General features: G+C 40.6%; 1 protein-coding gene across 1 annotated transcript in view; it reads right to left on the reverse strand.

Annotated features, from left to right (window-relative positions):
• Positions 1 to 15,234, reverse strand: part of sh3bp4a (SH3-domain binding protein 4a) — a 28,422-nt gene extending 13,188 nt beyond the window's left edge. Inside the window, exons 1-3 of the mRNA XM_067583643.1 lie at positions 14,953 to 15,234; positions 5,538 to 5,704; positions 2,500 to 4,853 (exon numbers count right to left, since the gene is read on the reverse strand). Coding sequence (XP_067439744.1) covers positions 2,500 to 4,853; positions 5,538 to 5,661 — 2,478 coding nt within the window. The 5' untranslated portion in view covers positions 5,662 to 5,704; positions 14,953 to 15,234. The remainder of the gene's footprint in view (positions 1 to 2,499; positions 4,854 to 5,537; positions 5,705 to 14,952) is intronic.
• Between the last annotated feature and the right edge of the window lie 7,587 nt (positions 15,235 to 22,821).

The following is a 22,821-nucleotide window of genomic DNA, read 5'->3' on the forward strand; positions in this document are numbered from 1 at the left end:
ATCTAGAATATTTCCCATTTGATGGGATGCTGTAGCTTTAAAAATATTAGAAAAATCAGTGTCACCTACTGGTTTTGTCATTATGATAAACATCTAAAAGACAACAATTTTAAATATGATTTGGTCTGAGCAGCTTGTAAAGCAACAGGAGACACTGAATGTCTTAATTAATTTTTTGGGGTGGTTGTTGGCTCTTTAAAACCAATTTCCCTGCAGCTGTGTCCAGCCAGAAAACATCATACCAGAAGTTAATTCCATGTAATGACAAACCATAAATGGGTTGTAAGACTTTATACTTTGTGGATAGTTCTTTTAATCAAAGTCAACAGGACAAATTACTGCATATACACTACATCGGCCTTGATGATGAAAGTGTTTCTGATGAAAGAAAATTGCTGAACTTCAGTGAAGGACATCTGAGTGTGTCCTTGTGTCGTTTTCTAGCAAATATTTAAAAATGAAGCTCAGTGGAGTTAAGGATGGAGCCTGTTTCACAGATAAGAAAGCCAAGGTCTTCTTTGTGCACACAGCAAGTTAAAAAGCCTCGGCAGGAGCTGAAGGTAACCGTGAGAATAAAAGCCTTTTATGAAACATGAAAGCATGCCTTCTTTGCTTTAGACTTACTGAGATTATGGGGAGGTCACATGACTTACAGCCAAACAGGGAGAGGTGGTTGCAGGTGATCTAAAAGAGGCAAAAGCATGACCAGTAGCTAGTGAACAGCTACTGGTCCCATTTAGCAAGGCACTTTGCCCCCAGCTGCTCCAGAGGCCACCAGCTGAAACCTGCGGCTGCACTGAGCATGTTGCTGCAACAAAAGTGCATGCATGCTTCATCAACTCTGCCTGGATAAACAAGAGTTTGAAAATGTACTTTGCTAAAGTACTTTTTGAGTAATGGCGTCTGGTGAGGGAAATGTCTCGGGACTATTTTGCCTCCTGCAGGGTGCCAGCGCTGTCGGAGAAGAAAAACACATCGAGGCCTATGTGCATTCACTTGACAGAGCTGTTTTTGCTCAAACTGCAGATGTTATGTTTTATTTCCATGCATTCCTTTACAGGATTTTCTCCTACATTTTTATGTGATGGCTGTTCTCACTGTGAGACACCCACACTATAAGACAAGTTGTTTACCATTCAAGTGACTGAGCACAAGGACCCAAATTCTTCTAGCTGGCACTCAGATTGTGTCACATTGTCGGACTGCACTGCAGGCTGAAGTGGAGAGTAATCATGTTGAAGGATGTTGTAGCAGACTCACTAATCAGTAAGACAGAAAGTGACACTGATTGTTGAGGGAATTTGTTTTTTGTTCCTTTTAGCTGCCACAAAGCTCAACTAATGATACAGCAAGCAGCTGAGAGACACTGATAGAAGTCTTCTCTTGCTCAGTTCATGATGTGCATCATTTGAGGAAAAAGCTGTTTATGCAGGACAATTTTCTTTAACATTAGAGATAAAATCAGCAGCTACTCTTGCAGTAACAAGGGCTGTGACTTTGTGGTATCCTATGAGTTGTCACTAATCAAACAAGGAAAATGCAAACTATTCCCTGTTTACAGATTTCAAATATGATGATTTGCTGATTTTCTTTGTTTTATAGAATTGTAAATGGAATATCTCTGGGAACTTGCCATGGGCATTTTCCTTTTTTTTTTTTTTTTTTAAAGATATGTTTTTTGGGGCATGTCTGCCCCTAATGGACAGCTGATAGTGGAGAGCAGACAGGAAATAAGGGGAGGCGAGGGGCAAGGAGGGAGGAGAGGGGCATGACATGCAAGAAGGGTCCCCAGCTGGAGTCGAACCAGGGAAACCGTAGCTACCATTCGGCCAACAGGGCGTTCCGCATGGGCATTTTCACATATTTTGAGGATTCATAGATTAAAAAATGTTTTGATTAAATGACTAATTGAAATGAGATATTTAGGCTCACAGAAAACAAATCTAAATAGTCTGCATCTGCAGTTTTTACCTTAAGATAAAAAGGGATATAATTTCACAATTGACTGAATAATCTTGGAGGATTTCTTTCTTTCTTAGCTGAAAGGCAAAGCTTAGACATCCACATATCCAAAACTGACACTAATGTCTGCTCATAATTCAAAAGGACTGGTTTAACTCGACGAAAACCAGGTCAACTTCAAACTCTAAGAACACATTTCCAACTTACTGGCTTCTTCCAGGTCAGTACGAAATGTTATGATTGTTACCTGCTACTTTCATGGAAACAGATCTTAAAAACATTGACACAGTAAAATCATTATTCTCAATACTCTGACTATTTCCACCTCAAGATTGTCTCCTTATGTGCACACAAACTGATTCTACAGTACTTAGAAATGGTGGTATGAGAATGGATATTCAGTTCAAATCATGAAAAATAAAACTTAACCAGAACCTGGAGTCCAAATTAAGACAGAAAAAAGATATGGTCAAATTAAAAGCATAAAAACTCTCACACACCACAGCCACATTCATACACACATTCTTCTTGTCTTACCATCATGAGTTCCCTCTGAAAGGACTTCCTCTCCTTGTTCTCCATGTTTGTACACTCCTCTTTCAATTTCTCCAGAACTGACGCCACCTTCTCCGGCTCATTGTCCAGCTCAGTCCGGCAGAAATAATTCAACGGCAAATTTCCGTATCCCAGGGCATCTGCAAACGCCCTCCAGTTACCCACGTTCTCCATCAAAACTGTCCTCACGGTTGCGTAGATGTATGTAAGAAATTTGCAAGGCTTCAGGATCTGCTCCAGCAGCATTGTGGTTGTTAGGTCCGGCCCACACCAATAAATGGGCTTCACTTTACCCAGAACCAAAACATTTTTGGCGTGGACAAGCCCCATCTTCCCCTGATAGTATCCAATATACCACTCTTTGGTCCGTAGCTGCCCTCGCAATTTGATTTTCTCCTCACTGAGCAAAGCAATAACATCCCCCTTCTTGTACTCCAACAGATAGGTGCTCTTGTGCTGCCTGATAACCGTTTTGATCAACTTGCCAAATTTTAGATTGGTAATGCAACGATCCTGGAACTTTGGATATTTAGAGGTGACAGCCAGTGGTGAGAGAACAATCTTATCCACCTCTTTCTTTTTCAAGAACCTCCTCTGGCCCGTTATTCTCGCTCCAGTCTTTGGAGGTGGTTGCGGAGTTTGGACACAGAACTGGGTGAGGATACAGTCCAGAGCATCCTTGACTTGGACCCTGAGAGTGAAGTCTGAGATGCTGTTGGGGTTGTGTGATGAGATCATGTACAGCAGCCTACTGACCTTCCCCAGTTTGACCTGAAATCCCCGAATTACACTGGCACCCTCGTTCACCTTCACCTGATAGTTGGACATGTTGGAGTACAATCCCACTTGGAGGTCCTGAGGGTACCCCAGTACAAACTGGTGCTTCCCCCACAGCTGGAGGGCAACCGCTGGGGTGGAGCTCGCCTGCCGACCCACCTCGCTCACCAACAAATTCTTGGGAGCGCAGTCATGCCCAAACATGGCCACGACTGTCTTGAAGGAAGGGTGGATGTGCTTGGGTCCGTACACACCTAGAGTTACTTTCCTCTGCACATAGTCCCAAACAGTCGTATTGTGGCTCATGTACTGCGACTGAACCACAACAGCCACATACATGCAAGGCTCTAGACTATCCAACTGCACCTGGACTGTATCCTTGTAAATGTAAGCATTAGGGATCGGCGTGTAAGGCCCTTCTTTGCAATCACTTCGAACACAAAGCACCTCAGCAGTGTGACAACTGTCCTTCCTCACAGTTACTGATATGTTCATCTCCAGTGTGATGAAGGACTTGGTCTCCATGTTGCTGAGCTTGATCTCCACCACAGGGCTAACAGTGGAGCAGTGGTCACTGTTGAGCTCCAGAGGAGGGTCTAGTAAGGCTTTCATGGAGATCTGCTGGTAGTCTCCATGGCTGACATGGCCTTCAGGGATGTGAACACTGATGTGCGTGTCTGGGAGCTGAACAACCCCTCCATTACTGTCTAACCTGCACACGATGTTGGTCTCCACCGGCTGTGTCTGGCCCCACCCAGGGCTCTGACCCAGGGATTCCAGGTCATGGCAAGACCTGGCTAGCTTTCGGTGGTTTAACCAAGCTGTCCTAAAATCCTCCCTGCTCTGAAACTGCTCCGGCACAGGAGCCTTAAGGCCTGTGAAGAATCCAGAAGAGGGTAAGGTTGGATTTGATTGAGCCTGCAGGACGGACAGTTCTGAGAGACTGTGGGAACGTTTACTCCTGAAAAAAGGGTTCTCCCTGTGGAGGTTTGGTGCAACCTCTTGGTTTGGGCTGATGGGGGTGGTGCTGTTCATGTAGAAGCTGCTAAACCCATTTGTCATGATTGTACTTGTGTTAAAGGTGGAGCCAGTGGACGGTGATGCCAAGGCATCAAAGAGAATAAGGTCTGCTGAGTTCCTTACACCTGCATCTTTGCAGTTTTGATCTAACGGGCGGATAAAGGGGTTCACAGAGAATGGACTGTTGTTGTAAATTGGGGAGGGTTTAGGGGTCATCCCTGTCCACTCCCCCAAACCTCCAAACTCCTTCGACCCCTCCTCGTATCCCTCCCCAAGACTGTCAATCATCCCACTGTCGCTGAGCGAAGAGTTCCTGAAGTTGACCGGCTGGACGTAGGCGGCTGGGATGTAACCCATCTCTGTGTTGTTGTGGGCGTACCACCACTCTCCACCTGACGTGTCCAGCACATAGAGGCGATCACCTTTGGAGAATTTCAGTGTGGTGAAGCTGCTGGGGCAGTAATCCTTTATGGCGACCACTTCCTGCGCCGCTCCATAGGAGGCTGAAGTGTCCAGCCTTAAGGCACTGGGAGAAGGCACTGAAAAGGAAAAAAAGATGTTAGACCAAATTGCACTTCTATCTCATAAAACTGTTAGTGACAGCTTCTGTCTTGATTGCAAAGTGGTTTATAAGTGCACTTAATCACTCATTTGCTGATTACTCAAAATATTGCGGTTAACGGTGCATATCACAGAAATAATGGACCAGTTAAAGTAATGAGGTGATGGTGCTACAGATCAGACATTAGGGTTTTTGCCTAAATGGTTTTATTGCTTTGTTTACCTAAAACTTTGAGAAAAGCCTAAAACCAGAAAAAGAAATGTTTAGTCCTTTATCTTGGACACAAAGGCAACCAAAAAAGCAAAACAAATATTTCAATGATTCTGAATGCAACCAAACACCTTTTCAGATCACAAGTTAAATGTATGAGCAGATGAACTACATAAGTTGCTATTTTTGGTTCACCTCATTAGCGTATACAGAGCATGTAAACAAAGCTGCAATGGGGTGCAACCAGTGAAGTGAAAGAGCCAGTTTCCAGCAGATAACTGAATATGTTGATTGCAAAAGATGAAAAGAACAAAATTAAAACAAAATCTAGAGATATTATGTGAACTTTGATTAATTGGGACTTAAATTTAACCATAATCTTGTATCTTGAAACTTTTGCCTTACAGAACACATTTTTTCCCCTGTGTTTTTACAACAATGACATACTGACCTTTGACATCAGTGAGACTCGCCCCGGTCACCCCCTCGCTGAGGTCGATGAGCGTCCCCTCAGATTTACAGCGAGGGAGGATGTGGTTGTTGTTGGTCACTCTGATGATTCGATGGGCAGCCATGGCCTATCCTTGTCGTAGCTTTCGCTCATTGGCAGCTTTTCATCTGGAAACAAGCACAAAAAGGAGTTCAGAGTTTGATCTTAAGTGACTCCCCAACTCGATGCTGGAGGAGGAAGTTTAATTTTCTAGATCGCTAACACAGTTACAGGCTGAAAAGGTCAAAATAAGGTCACCGCATTTTTGAAGGAACTCAGTATGAAGGATGGTTAGGGGAAAGAAATGAGCTCCCAGCGGAACACAGTGAGGTTTTTTTTTCTAAATCGATGCAAAGAGCATGAGTAGTGAGCTCAGAGATGGAGAAAGAGAGAGATGTGATTTAGTGGGAGAGCAATTGAAAAGCAATAAATAAATTAAACCAAAGAGATTTAAGCCCTGAGGGAAAGTGACAATGAAGAAGGTCAGAAACACAATGTAAAGCAGGAAGCAAAAATGGAGAGTGCAAACAACATTTTGGCAATTTGCACACTGGAAACTGACCTAAATGACTAACTAAGCCTTTCAACATTTGTCATATATTGTATAATCTTATAAAATTATATCTAATATCTCTTCCTTTAAGCTAAAAAAACTTAATCTAAAGGTCATACCCGACCTCAAGGGTTTAAATGTCTCAAATCTTTTCCTTCAGGTGATTCAAATCAACCATTAACCTTCAACCATTATAATCTCAAAATCAAGTCTCTCTCCCTGCTCTGGCTCGACATCCTGCACTGCCATGTGCATTTTGGTTATTTACATCTCTGATTATATCAACCAAGGTACCAATTTCCTTGTAAGAATTGAGCTGTGATTCAATTTTGTGTATGAAAACACAGTCAGCAGAGGGCTGTAATCTGATTAGAGTGGCAGCGAGAAATTGTTTTGCAGCAAAACGTTGTTCCCTTTGGTCACGAGAGACTTTGTTATTCCTGCAGGATGTGGCGAGCAGCGACAGTGGGAACATTTGCATTTGCACACTAATGATGCCATTTTAATCTGATTAAAGCAACACAGACTGTAGAGGCCGCCATGTGAATGCCTTTCACTGATTATCTTCGTTAGAGCTCTAATGTTTGGAGCTGAAACTCTGCTCAGTGTTTTCACATTAAACACTGAGGATTGTGATTCAGGTGCAGGTGTTTGTTTCCATGAAGTTGCCACACCGCTTTACAATCTATTTTTATCCCAAACTGAGTATAAAACACAGAAATTGAGCTATTATTAGTAAAGTTGGATATCAGTTCAACACAGCTTTTTGTCTGTTTTTATATAAATGCAAACAACCAGAAAGAACAGAAATATGGTAAAGTGTTAAGTATTATTGTAAAGATTCTTACTACTTCCATCTCTCAGCTTCACTACATCACTACATGAAGATACCACATGATGCAGGATATTCAGCAATGAGAACATCTACATACACACAAGAAACCAGGTTACTCAGAGAAACCAGGTTATGCACGATATCGAACAACATGTTCACATGAACTGTAATAACATGGCTGCAGTAAAATCCCTGTTTATATTTTCTCCTTTACTCCCGGCCTAGATTTGTAACCATGGCTTGCTTGATTTTTCATAGGAAGACTTTGTAGTAAGAGCACAGTTTATTTTTGTCTGATGAGATGACACAGTATAAAATTAGGCAATTATGGAGTCATGAAGGAGGTGTTGGGAACCGACTTCCAAGAACAACAATGTAAACAAACATGGCATCGCCCATTTTCATCATCATAACTGATACATTTCCTGTCTTTGTTTTGCACATTTGCACATGAAAATACACCAATTAGAAACCCTGTTAAGCATTTTATTGGGCTTTTTATTAACATGGCATTGAAGAAATCAGGTTGCATTATAGTTTTGTCCCTCATACTATGATAAGACACTTGTGTTTTAAGACATTAATACTTAAAAAATATTAAAATTATGTAAAAGAATGAAAAGTTCTCGTCAAACTTTTACTTTCCACCTACTTCCATGTGAGCCATTCAACCTTCTTCCACTTAATTGGCACAGTTTCATGCAAAATGACAAAGTTTTACTTTCTGTGCTTTCATTGCTCCCCTGTGAGCCTCCTTCACACTACAGTAGTCGAGTCTAGTCTGTAGTTTTTAAACACTGGTGAGACAGAATTAAGCAGATATATTGAGATTTTTGTCTCTCATTCCAGAAAATGGCAAAAAAAGTGAAATCTTGTGATTGTTTCAGAGCAGATCGTCTCATGAAGTTGAAGGAAACTGCGGCACTTTGGGCTGCAAAGCATGCAGGGAAGACAAAGTGAGTCTTGTTTAATGGTGGCATCTGTTCACCTGCGAGCTCTAGCTGAAAGCCCGTCAAACTCCTCCAAGGCGACATTTCATTTTCCTGCACCCTCTCTGCTCTACAAGGAGCGTGTCGCCCGTCGATAAAATCCTTCCCTCGGCACGAAAATGAGCACTCAGCGGGCAGTCGGAGCGAGCCTACGATCAATAACAAGCCAGCAGACAAAGAGACTGTCACCCACTTTGATATCACGCCAAGGCGATCCCCCGCTAAATGCAGCAGGAGGTGAGGACAGCTCTGACAGATGTAGCAAAAAAAAAAAAAAAAAAACAGACAGAAAGAAAACAAGAGGAATTGGAAGCTTCTCTTCTCTGCGACGGGACTCGCAGCAGGAGGTTCAGTTCAGAGCCCTGCGGATCCACGCTGAGCCTCCCTACAAGCTCACAACTTTTGTTCCGAGAGAAAACATCCAGGATTTGAGGAGCGAAAAGCAGCACGAGACATTAAAAAAACACAAAAGTTAAACAAGACTGTGATACCCTGCGTTTGACCTTATCTGAGAAAACAAGACTTTCACAGACAGATCGCAGAGATACTGAAGATGGGGGAGGGGGAGGGTGACCTCCATTTTACTTTTGATTTACTCTACGTTAGCAGAGAAATTTCAATTACAGAGGGAGAGTAGACTAAAAAAAGGAGCTTTCAGGGGATCTGCAGCAAACTGCTCGAGGGCTTGTGTGTTCCTCAAAATTGGAATCAGGGATTTTTTTTTTTTTTTTTTTCCCCTCTGGTGCATTAATAACCGAGTCAGTGAAATACTCTGTTATTAACTCGTTTCAGTGAGACTGACAGAGTGGAGGAGCGGTGAGGACGTCAGGGAGTCGAAAGTTTAATTAGCCAAGAGTCGGCGGTCCTAATCCCTGGATGAATGTTGCTGTAATAACCATTTCCAGCAGCCATATGCTTGCGTAGATTTTATCGTTTTTCCATCGCAGCTGTTTAAAATGAGCAGAGAATCAGACACAGCAGCAGAGAAAACAAAATCATGCCAAACTTTAAAATTAACCAACAGTATATAATATTTAGTCAAATTCACAGTTAAATTTCATATGTTAGCAAACAGGGAGTAATCCCAGATCAAATCAGGAAGCTGAACACCGTACTCTGTCTGATTTTCAGTATTGGTTTAATAAAATGAAGTGGAAACAACTTTATGAGCTTGTTAGCAAATCTTAATGTGCATCTGTTTAGCAACAAACTCACAAAACAACAAAATCTCCTCAGATTTCAATATTATAATCACAGTCCTCCAGCTGGTGGAAAAATTGTGATTGATTATTAATTTGTTCAAGTTTTCTCGGTAAAGTCTGTCAAAACAAAATATATGTTTGTTTAACTTGTTTGTAGCTCATTTTCCATGTTTGCTCAGGTCCAACAACCAAAAAAAAAAGAGGGTTAAAAGGAGCAAAACACCACTAAAAAATGCTTTATTTAACTTTAAACTCAGAGAAAAGGTCAGCTCTTTCATCTTGTTTTGCAGGAAACAGAGTGCAGGCACTTGTGCTTAATTCAGTCCTGACCTTAAAGACAGACACACATTAGATCTACTCGAGTCTGTTACCTAACTGGACGCCCTGCTGTGGCCTGCGGCGATGCAACTCTACTCCCAGCATGCCTGCGGGCATGCGTTTACACCTGTGACGAAGTGGCAGTGAACCAGCAGAAATTAACAAGAGCTCAGGGGAAAAAAAATGTCCTTGAATATTTGTACACTGCTCATGAAATTAAAAGTGATGGAGGAAGATGCTCACCTATAATTAGCAGTTATATTCCTGTTGAGTTCATTTAATCACACAAGTTTGACTTCAGCCCCCTGTGGGCCACTGTAGATGCTTTCTAGAAGCCTGTGAGTGCATTTTTGCTTGTAAACACAACTGTGTTTACAATAAAATAAAGTTGTTCATCAAAACCTCCTGCAGGAGAAAAAAAAAAAAAGACTGATCATCAAAAAGTGCTCTCTGAATAAAAATATTGTCTCACCCTTCAGCATGCTGTCAACCCGATTTGCAAATGTACCATCAAAACTGAACAAATTGAACCCATTTGCTTTTAAAAACATCACGTCAGCTATGAGAGGAATGTGATAAATGAAGTTATAATAACTATGGTTTAGGAACAAGACCATGTCTCTCTGGTTCTCAGCCTCTTGGACAATGATGTGTTTGATGACTGATCTGGTCTCCGAATCTCCTCCGTCCATTGCTGCCTCCAATTATCGCAGGCAGCCACTAAGCCATCACATCCGCCCTCCGCCATCTACGTCCCTCAGTGAAGCACTGTCTATAGCTCTCCATCCAGCAGTTCCAGCGAGACACCACCGCATCCACATACAGGCCCTTGTCGCCATCACTGTCCTTCAGAAGAAGGCCGCTCTTCCAGACGCCGCATGTCCAACCAACGCTACACCCTCAACCGCACAGCAGCCAACTCCCAGCTCCTCCTGACACAACTAGAATCTCCGCATGGACAGATGCCGGCCTCCAACACATTCCACTCCACCGGACTGACAATAAAGCCAAGCTTTTTCCAGCTCAACACAACCTCCACTTCCACCCTAAGGCCACAGATATAGTCCCAAGCGGACATATACACGGACACCACAGACGCGTAGTAGCTCTGTTTATACTACTTTCTTGAGTCTGCTCGGAGGACATAATCCGCACATACGCAGTAGATCGGTGTCTACAGGAAGGCAGTGTTGTGACCGCGCAGACTGGGCAACAAATTGGAGGCACAGAGCCTACGCATACACCCTTTAATGACGAAATTTGCGTCACATGGATCCTAGCAGACCCTCATGTACTGTCCAGAGAGGGTCGTCACAACGCGAAAGGTATAATTTCAGCTTAACCCTTCACCTCCATCCCTACCCTCGCCTTTGGATGCCTCCAAGTGCCAGTTTACTGCCTATTTACTGTAGTGGTCCAAGTAATATTTGTTGCTAAAGTGTACTGTAGTAGCATCACATGACATGGTTAAGCTACGTTTGAGTCATAAAAAGAGTATGAATGTAATTGCAAGAACAATACTTTGCACTCATATCTTAGGATGTTTGATTTGAGAGAGAACTTATTTTAACTTTAATTATAACTATTCTAATTACCTGTCCTTATCTGTTAACTCCCCCTGCTCTTTCATCTACTTCACTGTGCGAATGTCTCTCGTTTTTTCACTGCAGGGATTAAAGCAAGAAAAGATTTGTGAGCCTGAAAAGTTGTCCAGGAGGAAATGTGTACAATGTACTGAATTAAATATTATATGAATTTAAAACTGCCTGAAATCAGGTATTGTGCCTGGGAACTTAAACTCCTGTCACTGTATCAAATGTTTTGTCAGTTTTCTGCCTCTTTCGTGATTGATGATCATGGAAGATTTGACAGTATTTTGGGTGCAAATTCAGGAGGCTTATCTCCGCCTGGTTACCGCAGTTACAGTCAAATCAAGCGCACCTGCAGAGCAGACGCCCCACACTAAAGTGATATAACAGCTACACGAGTCTCATGTTTTACCTGCAAGACTCGTGTTTTAATGCTGCTTGTTATTCAGAGTTCAGTTATAAAATCCAAACGCACTGCGGAGCGTCTCTCCTGCCAGCCGAAGAGTCGGATACACCGGGCGGTGGAGGAGGAGATGCAGAGATGCTGGTACACGTCTGTTTAAACGAGAGTTTAGCTGACTTTTCTAAATTTAACACCGGAGCTGTGAGAGTCAGAGCTCGAAGCAGGAAACACAGTCTTAGTCACATCATCTCTCACCAATTCATTTTGAAAGAGCAACAGCCAATGAGGGAACTCCAACACTCAGCCGCCAACCAATGGTGTAACTTTATCACTCACTCACAGAAAACCACAGTTATAAGGCTGATTGGTGGCAAAAACTGAAGCTGCCACACAGGAAAACATCACATTCCTCTCTGATTATCTTTCTTACTGTCCAACAGCGGCTTTATTATATGTTCAGGGTTTTAATTTTTATCCTGCAGAGCTGCAAGAGAAAATAAACACATTAAAAAAAAAAAGGCCTCAGCTTGGCATGTGGTCAAGTACATTAGGCTGCGGCGGTGCTCTGCCTCGACCGCCACCATTCATCAACGGAGAAATTCATCCGTAAAATATAACAATCGCTCCTCTCTCCCCTCAGGATGGATTTCCAGCTAGATGAGCCCACTAAGTACTAAATTTTTTTGTGCCACATCCTCCTCTCCTCCGCTGCAGAGGGAGATTCTTCCGCTGACGGTTTAAGAAGAAAAGGTTCACACTCAGGAAGAGGAAGCGGCATTTTGACGACGTCAACAGGTCGACTTCAGGGCAGCGGATGGTTTAATTTTCAACATTAAGGGTTTTGAATGCTGTAATTTCCCTCCAATGACTCTATCTGCAGGAGGAAAAACAGCTGAGTGGAAAATCATAAAACATTAGCTGATGATTATGTTATAAAATACTCTTAATACTGTAAATGAGTTGCAACAGGCTCTTACTGTAATAAATTAGGGAAAATGTAAAAGCAGCTAATTGTCTGTTGACGTACCAATATTGATTAACGAGTCAACACACTTTATAACATTTCAACCATTTAAAGAGACATTTAAGTTTCATTTTTTCAAGTTATTAGATAATGAGGACTTGTTTTATTAACAGTTGGCCTTGAACTGACGAGCATTCGTGGGTTCATCCATCAGATTTCACACTGAAGCTGCAGGTTGCAGGATGTTCAGATGCAGTTGTGATAATTGATGTGATGAAAATGAAACATCAAAGTGTCCTTGGAAACATGTGGAAGTATGTGTTTTCACTTTTTATTTCATGTCTGTCATCCATAAATGAATCATATACATGTACATAACTGGCAACGCTTATAGTTTCATGTGTTTATCAGATGTTTTGCATGCTGTAAAATCTTAATCCTGACAGTGATAAGTACTTGCAGCTGAAAGAAGTCCTGTAACATCTCACTCTGAAGTACTAGCACATAAAAACTGTACATTTTTAATTACAATACTTAAATTATTGGGTTTTTTTCTACTTTCCCCCTCTGACTGGAGCTCGTCAGCTGCTGTTTAGGCTTTTAAAATCACACTGGGAGCTTGAGATAATTACTATATTCTGCAGATGCTGCTGTATATTCATTAATGGATAATTAAGCAACACAAAAAAGATGTAGAGATGTTTGTTTCTGTGAGTGTATAAGACAACATGATGATTCGAATACGTATATGCACAGAGGTGTGTGTAGACTTAACTCCACAGTGTGTGTGTGTGTGTGTGTGTTGTGCTGAGCTGCCATTAATTACAAAATGGAGCGCACCTTCGCAGGGATCTGGAAAATGATGACATGTGAGTTTTCAGGCTTAGCGTCAGTCGTGTGTGTGTGTGGGGGGGGGGGGGGGGGGGGGGGGGGGGGGGGGGGAGCTGTTGAGATGGGTTTAGTGTGTGTGAAGTAGGAGGTGTTTAGCGTCTCTTTCACATCAGTGTGTGTTCATGTTTTTGTTAAAAGAGGAAGAGGAGGAGATTGGAAGATATGATGAAGACGTAGAGGGTGAGGAGGCGGCGAACAGAGGAAGAGGAGTAAGATAGCTGCTCACAGAGTTTGGAAAAAGAAAAAGAAGAAGGAGGCAAGTGAGGTGAAGAGGAGGAGGAAAAGTCTTAGAGAAAGGAGAGAGGAGGAGAGGGAGGAGGTAGAAGAAAAAGACAACAAGGAGGCAGAAGATCAAGGAGGAAGACGAGGAGGATAAGAAGGAGAAGAGGATAAAAAAAGAAGAAGGAGGCAAGTGAGACAGGAGGAAAGTCTCAGAGGAAGAAGAGAGGGTGAAAAAGATGAAGATGTAGAAGAAGAAGACAACGTGGAGGCAGAGGATCAGGGAAGATGAGGAGGAGGAGCAGGAGAGGAAAGAGAGAGGGGAGAATTGGAAGAAGAACAAGAGGGAAAAGGGTGGAAAGATCAGGAGCGAGGGAGAGGAGGAGGAGGCAGAAAGGTTAGGAATGAGGAGGAGGAAGAAAAGAAGTCTCCAACTGGAAAACCCCACATTCCTTCCTGACCCAGTCCAAGATAGGTGTGTGTGTGTGTGTGTGTGTGTGTGTGTGTGTGTGTGTGTGTGTGTGTGTGTGTGTGTGTGTGTGTTTTGAAAATATTTTCAGGAAACACACATAAAAATCCATCTAATTAAATCCATCTAATTAAATAGAGTTGTGGACGACTTCAGGCTGTAAGACAATGTGTGTGTGTATGTGTGTGTGTGTGTGTGTGTGTGTGTGTGTGTGTGTGTGTGTGTGCGTGTGTGTGGCTGCAAAGAGAGGATTTTCAGCTTATCAGATGACCTTATTGGCAGGGCTAAGGTGACGCTGGAGACACACGCGTGCACGCGCACGTGACACAATGCACGCTCCTTGTCAACTTATCATTTCCAGTCGTTTTCCTCCATCTGCTGCTGAGCCTTCCTCTGCAGCCTCGTGTTTATTATAATTTATGAATATTCATAAATACACACAGCCAGATAGATAAAAGAAAGGAATACAAAGTGGTAGGAATGGAAGGAATGCTTTCAGTTTACACTTATAGGCTAATTAATGTTATACTACAAGAATATTGTTACCATATTATACAAATAAAGCATCATAAAACACTGAAAAGCACGATAAGGCTCATTCTTCAGCATCAAAAAGTCGCAATACGCCATAAAAACATTAAAAACAACACCACCACCAACCTCACATGAATACAGAAACCTTTTAAATGTCACACACTGCCATAAAAAGTCACAGTGTGTATTGGATGTAAGTGTAAGCTCACTACAAAGCAGAATGATAACACCATGTTGAATTATCATAAAGCAAACAGAGATTATTATAAAGAAAAATATCATAAATATAGTGAAGCCGAATTTCTCTCCGCACATCGTTCTGCTACATGAGTAAATAAACTGATGGTAGGATTTGTTTTTAAGGTCAATAGAAGTGATAAAGTCTAAATTTGAGTGTAATGTGAACTGACCTCCTGCTGGCTTGATGCTTGATTGGTGCTTTAAGTGAGAAGAAGCTGAAGATTGAGAGCCGTCACTTCATCTTCTGTTTCTCGTTTTCTTCTTGCGTCATTTATGTTTTTTTTAAAAAAAAAAAAAAAAAAAAGGAATAAAAGGAAAAAATAAAGGAATAATTTAAAAAAAAAATTAGATAAAAGCTCCACAGTCCCAGAAGTTGGTGAAGGGTATCAGATGAAGCGACACGTCGGGTTCACGTCCGTCTCTGCTCCGGTCTGCCGGAGGACTGGGGGAGAGCTGCTCTGCTGCTGGATGGGAGTGGGTGACGTCACGGCGAGGGGCGGGGCACACACACACACACACACACACACACACACACACACACACACACAGCTATGTATATAGCCTCCTGTACAGTGTGTCCAAACTGCAGCATTGTTCCTGCACTCAGTGACCTTATTGTTATACTGAAAATATTGTTCACAGGTTTACTTCAGGTGACTCATTACTTTAGATTTGTAGTAAAGTAATCGATTACAAGGAAAACTCCTGCATGAAAATTAAGTAAAAGTACATAAGTATTATGAGCTTGATGTAGTTAAAGTATTGCAGTAAAAGTACATAAGTATTATGAGCTTGATGTAGTTAAAGTATTGCAGTAAAAGTACATAAGTATCATGAGCTTGATGTAGTTAAAGTATTGCAGTAAAAGTACATAAGTATTATGAGCTTGATGTAGTTAAAGTATTGCAGTAAAAGTAGTGGTTTGGTCCCTCTGACTGATATATTATTATATATGACATCATTAGATTATTAATAGTGAAGCATCAGTGTTAGAGCAGCATGTTACTGTTGTAGCTGCTGGAGGTGGAGCTAGTTTACACTACTTTATATACAGTTAGCTAGTTTAGTCCAGTGGTTCCCAACCTAGGGGTCGGGCCCCTCCAAAGGGTCAGCAGATAAATCTGAGGGGTTGTGAGATGATTAATGGGAGAGGAAAGAAGAAAAAACAAAGTTCTGATACACAAATCTGTTTTCAGTTTTTGGACTTTTTCTCTAATCTTTGATTTTTGCTGAAATATTGGATCATTTGAACATTTATTGAAATGAAAGCATGTGAGAAGTTTAGAGGGAAAAATCACTATTTGGTGGAGCTGTTAACAACTCATAGACATGTGAAATGTGACCCCGACTACACACTGCTTTTTGTAAGACGTCAAAAGACAAAAAGGTTGGAAACCACTGGTTTCATCTTTAACAATGTGTTGTATTTTAAAAGCTTGTTATATTATCCATTGTGTCAAATCTTCATCTGAAAAGTAACTAAAGCTGTCAAATAAATGTAGTGGAGTAGAAAGTACAATATTTCCCTCTGAGATGTAGAGGAGTTCACTTCTATTTTAGAGTTTTTTCTATGTGTAGTTTTACATAACAGCTGAGTAGTGACAGAAAATGGACAGATGGATGAAAACAGATGGACGGACAGATGGATGGATGTAAAGACTCATTAGTTTAACTAATCAGTTTTTTCCAAATCCATACTCACAACAAAATAAAACATATTTTCCACTTTTACAGACAATTAAAGAGCAGGAACTGGAACATGTTGCAAATTTGAAGTATTTTGCATCTTAAATTGACAAGTACTTCAGTTTCGACATGAACACTGAGGCAACATTTCCATCTTTCATTAAAGGAATTTATCATCCTCCCCTCAGATTTCAGAAAATTAAGCGTAATGTGTCAGATTTTCAGTTATTGCATCTATTATTCTAAGTGCAATAAACACATGTATATTTTTATTGTATTATGTAAATTGTGTGCAGTGATCTTTGACTTACATAAAAGCAACACCACACTATAAATAGTCTTGCATTATAAATTTTTACAAAGTATTGGCGTCAAAGTATACTTAAAGTATTCATTATGCATAACAGCCTGTTTCAGAATAGCATATATTATTGGATTAACATTGTTACATTAATATGGAAACACTACTTCAATGATGCAGCTAGTAAAGGCTGATTTTTAACCTCTTAATATACTGATGAGTAGTTTAATCTTTAATGACACATCTTTTATTGAAATTGAAGCATAGAAACAGCTTGTTTTTGTGTTATTTTCATTGTACTTGTATTATCTTTAATGTTACTTTACTGACTGTGTTAGTATTTGCAAAATAAAGATCTGAACTGATGATAACATCCACTACACGCTGCATGAATTTCATTCTAATTGTCTCTTCATGATGTGCAGATTGTGAAATAAAACTACAAATTTAAGGCGCAATCATCACCTGATATAACATCATGCTGTGCATCCTCTCAAACTTTCCTCCTTTCTATCTTTTCTCCTTCTAATTGTCAATATTCATTAATAATTACTACTTATAATTAACCTCACAGATAGATACAACACTGCCAATATCCTTAGTAAAAAAACAGTCAATAGTGCTGCAAACTGAAATGAAATCATACTCAGTAGCTTTTGTTGGAACTTATCTATTATCAGTAAGGAAAATAAAACTCTTTTTACATTCGAAAGCACAAAAACAACAAATATAACGCTGCCTCTGGAGTCAGTAATGATCAGCACATTGAGCGAGTTTTCTCTGCGGAGCCGTGTGTGTTGAACCGCCTCCATAAATAACGTTGAGTGGAGCTGAAGGGTAAATGGCTCGTGCAGCAGGACGGTCCTCTGCTAATGAGGCGCAGTTCATTGAAACGCTGTCAGCGAGCTAAAATCCCTCCGCGCCTGCTGTGGTTTGTGTGACATCATTAATACAAATAACAGTAGTCGGAGCTTGTTTGAAAAAGAGGATGATGTTTTAATGAGAATTTCTAAAATGCTCTTTAAAGAGCATCATGATAACTTCTTAAACATCTGATAGAGATATTTTACATTTAAATGACAATCACAGTATTTCAAACAACACTTAACATGCCCCAAAAAGGCAGCTTGAGAGTATATATGTATATATATGACTGGTTTCTTCTACACTCAGAAGAAAAACAGCTTTCATCAGTGTAATAGACGGCCCGTCCTCTTTCATCTCAATGATAAAACCCACTCAGTGGTTTTATAAAGCTGCTCTCACTGCAGAGCGGGAAGGTGTTGGCTCGAAAAAGACAAAGAAGAAGACGAAACGTCTCTAAATGTGAAGCTCGTAGAGAGAAGATTCAGTTGGTGATGAGTTGGAAAGTAAAAACTTTGCAGGAGCTCCTTTCTGATTTCAGTCGAGCGTTTCTGACGGTGAGGCGCACTGTAACATTTTCCACATTTAACATGCAGGATTTTCTTGAAAATGAGATGACGGATCACATGCTGCTTATCAGCGGCAGATACAGAACGTGGCTAATGACTGGGCCTGGATAAATCTGGACGGCCCTGCAGCTTTGACTTTGTTCTCTCTCTCTCTCTCTCTCTCTCTCTTTGTTCTCTTTCAAAAGACAAAAGCTGTTCAGGCCTCCAGTCAACATAGATGATCTCAGACGCGTTTGGATCCAGTTCGTTCTCTCACAACCATCCTGCTGAGACTTCTCATGCTTCATCCTCGTATAGATGTATAGCTGTTTAGCCATAGTTTCCAAACATTAATCTTGCTGCTAGCTACACGAAACGGTCTCCTGACAGCACGTGTGTGACGTAACGTAACGTGAGTCACGTAAGAGAGGAAGTTTTCGTGAATCTGATAATATCCATGCATTAAAACATTACACTGTCCTTCCTTCATGTTCAGTTTCAGGTGAGAGTTCTTTGGTTCAGACAGAAATATCGACAACAAAAAGGATGGAAATACAAACACTTTTGCACAGATGGTTGTATCAACATTTCAGGGAGTTAATCAGAGTGTTTCAAGGTGTAAGAGGACACTGCTTAAAGAGATTTTACTGAGTAAATCTAACTGAAACTGTGAAAGTTTTCCCCTCTAATTGACACTTTGGACTTTGACCCCCTAAATCCACCGTCACATGCAGTAGATCAAATCGAACTCTTTAAGCTGTCTGACTTCAAAAAACATCAAATACGCAAACCAAAGCTCAAAGAAAACTTTAATGACTTTGATCAACTCGTCCAGAGAAAGTTGTAAAATGTGGAACATGAGTAAAAAAAAAAAAAAAAAACACACAGCACAAAATATAAAGAGACCGCATGCTGCTGCTGCTGCTGCCTCTCTGCTACCCCCCTCTGTCACGCCTGAGGGATGCTGTTAAAAGGCAGCATCCAAAGTTTCCAACGAGGCCGCTAATTAGAGCAACTGGCAACAGCTGGAGAATGACAAGAGAGGAGCTCTCACTTCATCCCATAAAAATCAGATTTTTGTTGCATTTTTTCACAAGAAATTGAAATGAAATGCGTCTCCTCCTGTAATCCTTTCTTTTTTTAGGCGATATGTGTTCACTTTTCCTTTTTTTTTTTACACCATGATCATTGTGCAAAGTGTGTAAAATGTTAGAAAATGTCGATCACTGTTTCCCAAAGTCCAAGGTGACGTCTTCAAATGTCTTTCAACAATCTGCAACTCAAAGATATTCAGTTTACTGTCATAAAAGACTAAAGAAACTACAAAATATTCACATTTGAGAGGCTGGGATCAGAGAGTTTGGATGTTTTTTCTTTAAAAAAAATGACTAAATGATTAATGAATCAACATAGTTTGCAATTAGTAATTGTAGCTTTAAAAGTCTCAAAAAGGCCTTGTGTCAAAGTTGAAAAAACTCTCAATTTTAGGCTTTTTTGTCATTAATTCTTATCTTATTCCGCTCATGCTTTTGTGTTTAATCGAATCCCAGGAGTCAAGGATTTTGGAAAACTCTCCACCTTTCATTTGGTACACATGATGAATGCTGAGAAAGTGCAGCTGTGATTTATCTGACTGCCCTCCACGTGCTTTCTCATTCGGAGCTGTCGGGGGGGTGGGTGGGGGGTGGGGGGGCCGGAGGGGACGTGATGGATATCTGCGAGGCGAGTTATGAAGTGGCTGGAGGTCTGCATATTCGTTCTGCAGCCTGATGTCACCTTGGACCTGCACTTTTCTAAAAAAAAAAAAAAAAAAAAAAGAACGATTTCTCAAAACTTTTTCATCTTCTCAGGCTGAGGCGACCGGACGTTAAATCAAACAGGCTGAAGTTTTCATTTGTTCCACATGACGGAAAGTCTGATGCACTGAAGCACCATCGTTATTTTCTGCATCATGCATTATTCACCTCTGTCTTCATTTGAAGACAGTTATTTTTAATCCAACTGTTTCATAAAGGCTCTCTGTGAGGGAGTAAATATTAGTTATTTAAATACTAGATGTCTTTCTTTTATAATTTCACATTTTAAAAGCACTTTTTTAGCAGAAACTTCAAACAAAAGTTCAGTAAGACAACTACAGTTCTCCACAGACCCAAAAACACGTTCAACTACTCCAAAACATGTTGACACAAATTTAGTGAAGGACGTTCCAGACTACATCTTCTTTTTTTCTCATCTGCCTCACTTTCTTGTGTTAATTTGCTGCTGTTAAGACAAATATAACACCTCCCCTATCTGTTTTATATTTTCATGTGTTTCCAGCAACTCAGATAACATCTATTACTGTTGATCGATTAGTAGATTCACAGAAAAGTAATCGACAGCCAAAGATGCTGTTTTATATCACTGTAAATTCAGTATCTTAAAGGGGACATATTCTGCATATTCCAGCTCTGTATTTATATTCTGGGTCTCTACTTGAATATCTTTGCATGATTTACAGTTTAAAACTCCTTATTTATCTTCTACTGGTCCTTTATGCAGCCCCTCAGTTCAGCCTCCGTCTGAAACAGGCTGTTTTAGCTCCTGTCTCTTTTACTTCTTTTTCTCGTTCTTTACTCAAAATGGAAACTTTGAGCCTGAATCAAATCTGAAATATGCGAATGGACAACGTAAACAAGCCATAGAGGCAACTGACTGTTTGTGGGCATTTGCAAACAATCTGATGTCATTATGAGGAGGAAGTAGAGGTAACTTTGCAAATGAAGCGTTCAGAGCAGGTGGAAGCCCTGACTTTTGACTTGCAGGCAGCATTTTTACATATGTTCACCTCAAGTTTTGGACCTTTGACCTTATTTAACATCATAAAAAGCTAAATATGTCCTCTTTGAAGTATGATGTTTTGTTGACCTCAACCTTGTCTCTACTTGGACTTTTTCACTATATATTTACGTCATCTGATTTCTCTCTGTGTTCCTATTCCTGTACTACATCCACTGAACAGCATCTGTCACATAAACATAAATATATGTTGTTTTGGGGCAGCTGCTAAAACGACTGATTATGTCTTTTTACATGGGAGGACAGTCTTAACCATCTGAGCAGATATCTAAACTGATTTTGGTTGATTATATCTGTGATTCTGATGTAGTAAACCTGGTAAATCAAGTCTTTAGACCCAGCAGCTCCTTCTTTACCACAACATCCCAGTGCAACCAACTCTGCTTCCTAAAAATTACATTTATATACTAATAATTTGTAACAGCAGATACATTGAAAGAAAGCTCTTGATTACATTTTTAATTAAACATCTGCAAAGTTGTAAGATGTTAATTTGTGCACATTTCATGATATTCAAGTTCCAATTACAGACAGTTTTCCCTCTCAGAAGGCAATAAAATCAACCTCGACCTGGCAACATAATTCTCCTACTTTTCCTGCAAAGAGTTTGATCATTACATTGTGAGAGCAGTTTGAATTTTAACACTTTCTCAAAGAATATTAACAATTCAGAACACATAAACCTAAAAGTCTTTGTCAGACGCCTCCTGAGAAATTTGGCACAAAAAGCTGAGAGCTGTACAAAGACACGTCTCGCTCAGCGCGGCCGTTGCTGCCCCGTAGTTCAGCTCTTATTAGAGGCTCAGACTGGGTTTGACGCGTCTATTCAGCTGGGCTGAATGGGAGCTGTGGGACCTTCTATTCACTGCTGTATCGAGGAGCTTCGGTATCAGCGCAGCTCGCTTTGCATCAGAATAACTCTTGTCAGCCAGGTTGGTTATGGGAAGAAACAGCAGGAATTTAGTTGATTTCGGATGCTGCCTGAATGCAAATACAGGAATTCCTAAAAAATGTGATGACCAAGAGTTTGTTCTAAATACTTAAAATACCAACAAAGGCAAGAAGAAGCTGAGCTGTTCTCAAACAACCAGAGCTGTGGTGATGCTGGAGTGCATGTTGTTGGAGATAAAAATACTAAACTGAGTATCACAAACACCCTGAAAGTGATCTCGTTACTTACCTGAATGTACATTTCTAAATTCCTGCCTTTTAATGCCCTAAAATCACTTCCAACTTCTGAAAATACTTCCTGGGAGGATCAAGAAAGCTGATCAGATTGCTAAACTGGCTTTCATCCACTTCTATCACATTGTACAATGCAGAATTTTTAACTCATGCATTTATTTAAATTAGTCTTGGTTGGCAGGCCGTCCACAATGCAGCATTTAAACACTGTAACTACACTAAAGTACAGCTGCTAGAGTTTTTGCCAGTGCCAAAACAACCTCTGCGCTCACTTCACTGGGTTCCTGCTTCATACAGGTTCTTAAACACTCCTTCATGTGTGCTCAGATCTCATTATACCACAGATAGAGAGAGAGCGTTTCCTCTCTGTGGAATAAATTACCACACTCAGTCATCTGTGTGAAAAGTACATTCAGACACTGGTTATTATGCACTTTAAATAAACTAACCACCGGATTTTACGACAGCAGATACATGACTTATGTTTTCATGTTTTATGGTTTGTTTTGGGTATTTTATCTGCCTTTTTATATATATTCATAAGGGTTTTTTTGTCTCAGTTGTATCTTGTGACCATATGTTACTTATGCTGCTTTTATGTTTAGATGCAATAAAGT

This window comes from Thunnus thynnus, chromosome 24 (assembly GCF_963924715.1).
Source record: "Thunnus thynnus chromosome 24, fThuThy2.1, whole genome shotgun sequence".
NCBI lineage: Eukaryota > Metazoa > Chordata > Actinopteri > Scombriformes > Scombridae > Thunnus > Thunnus thynnus.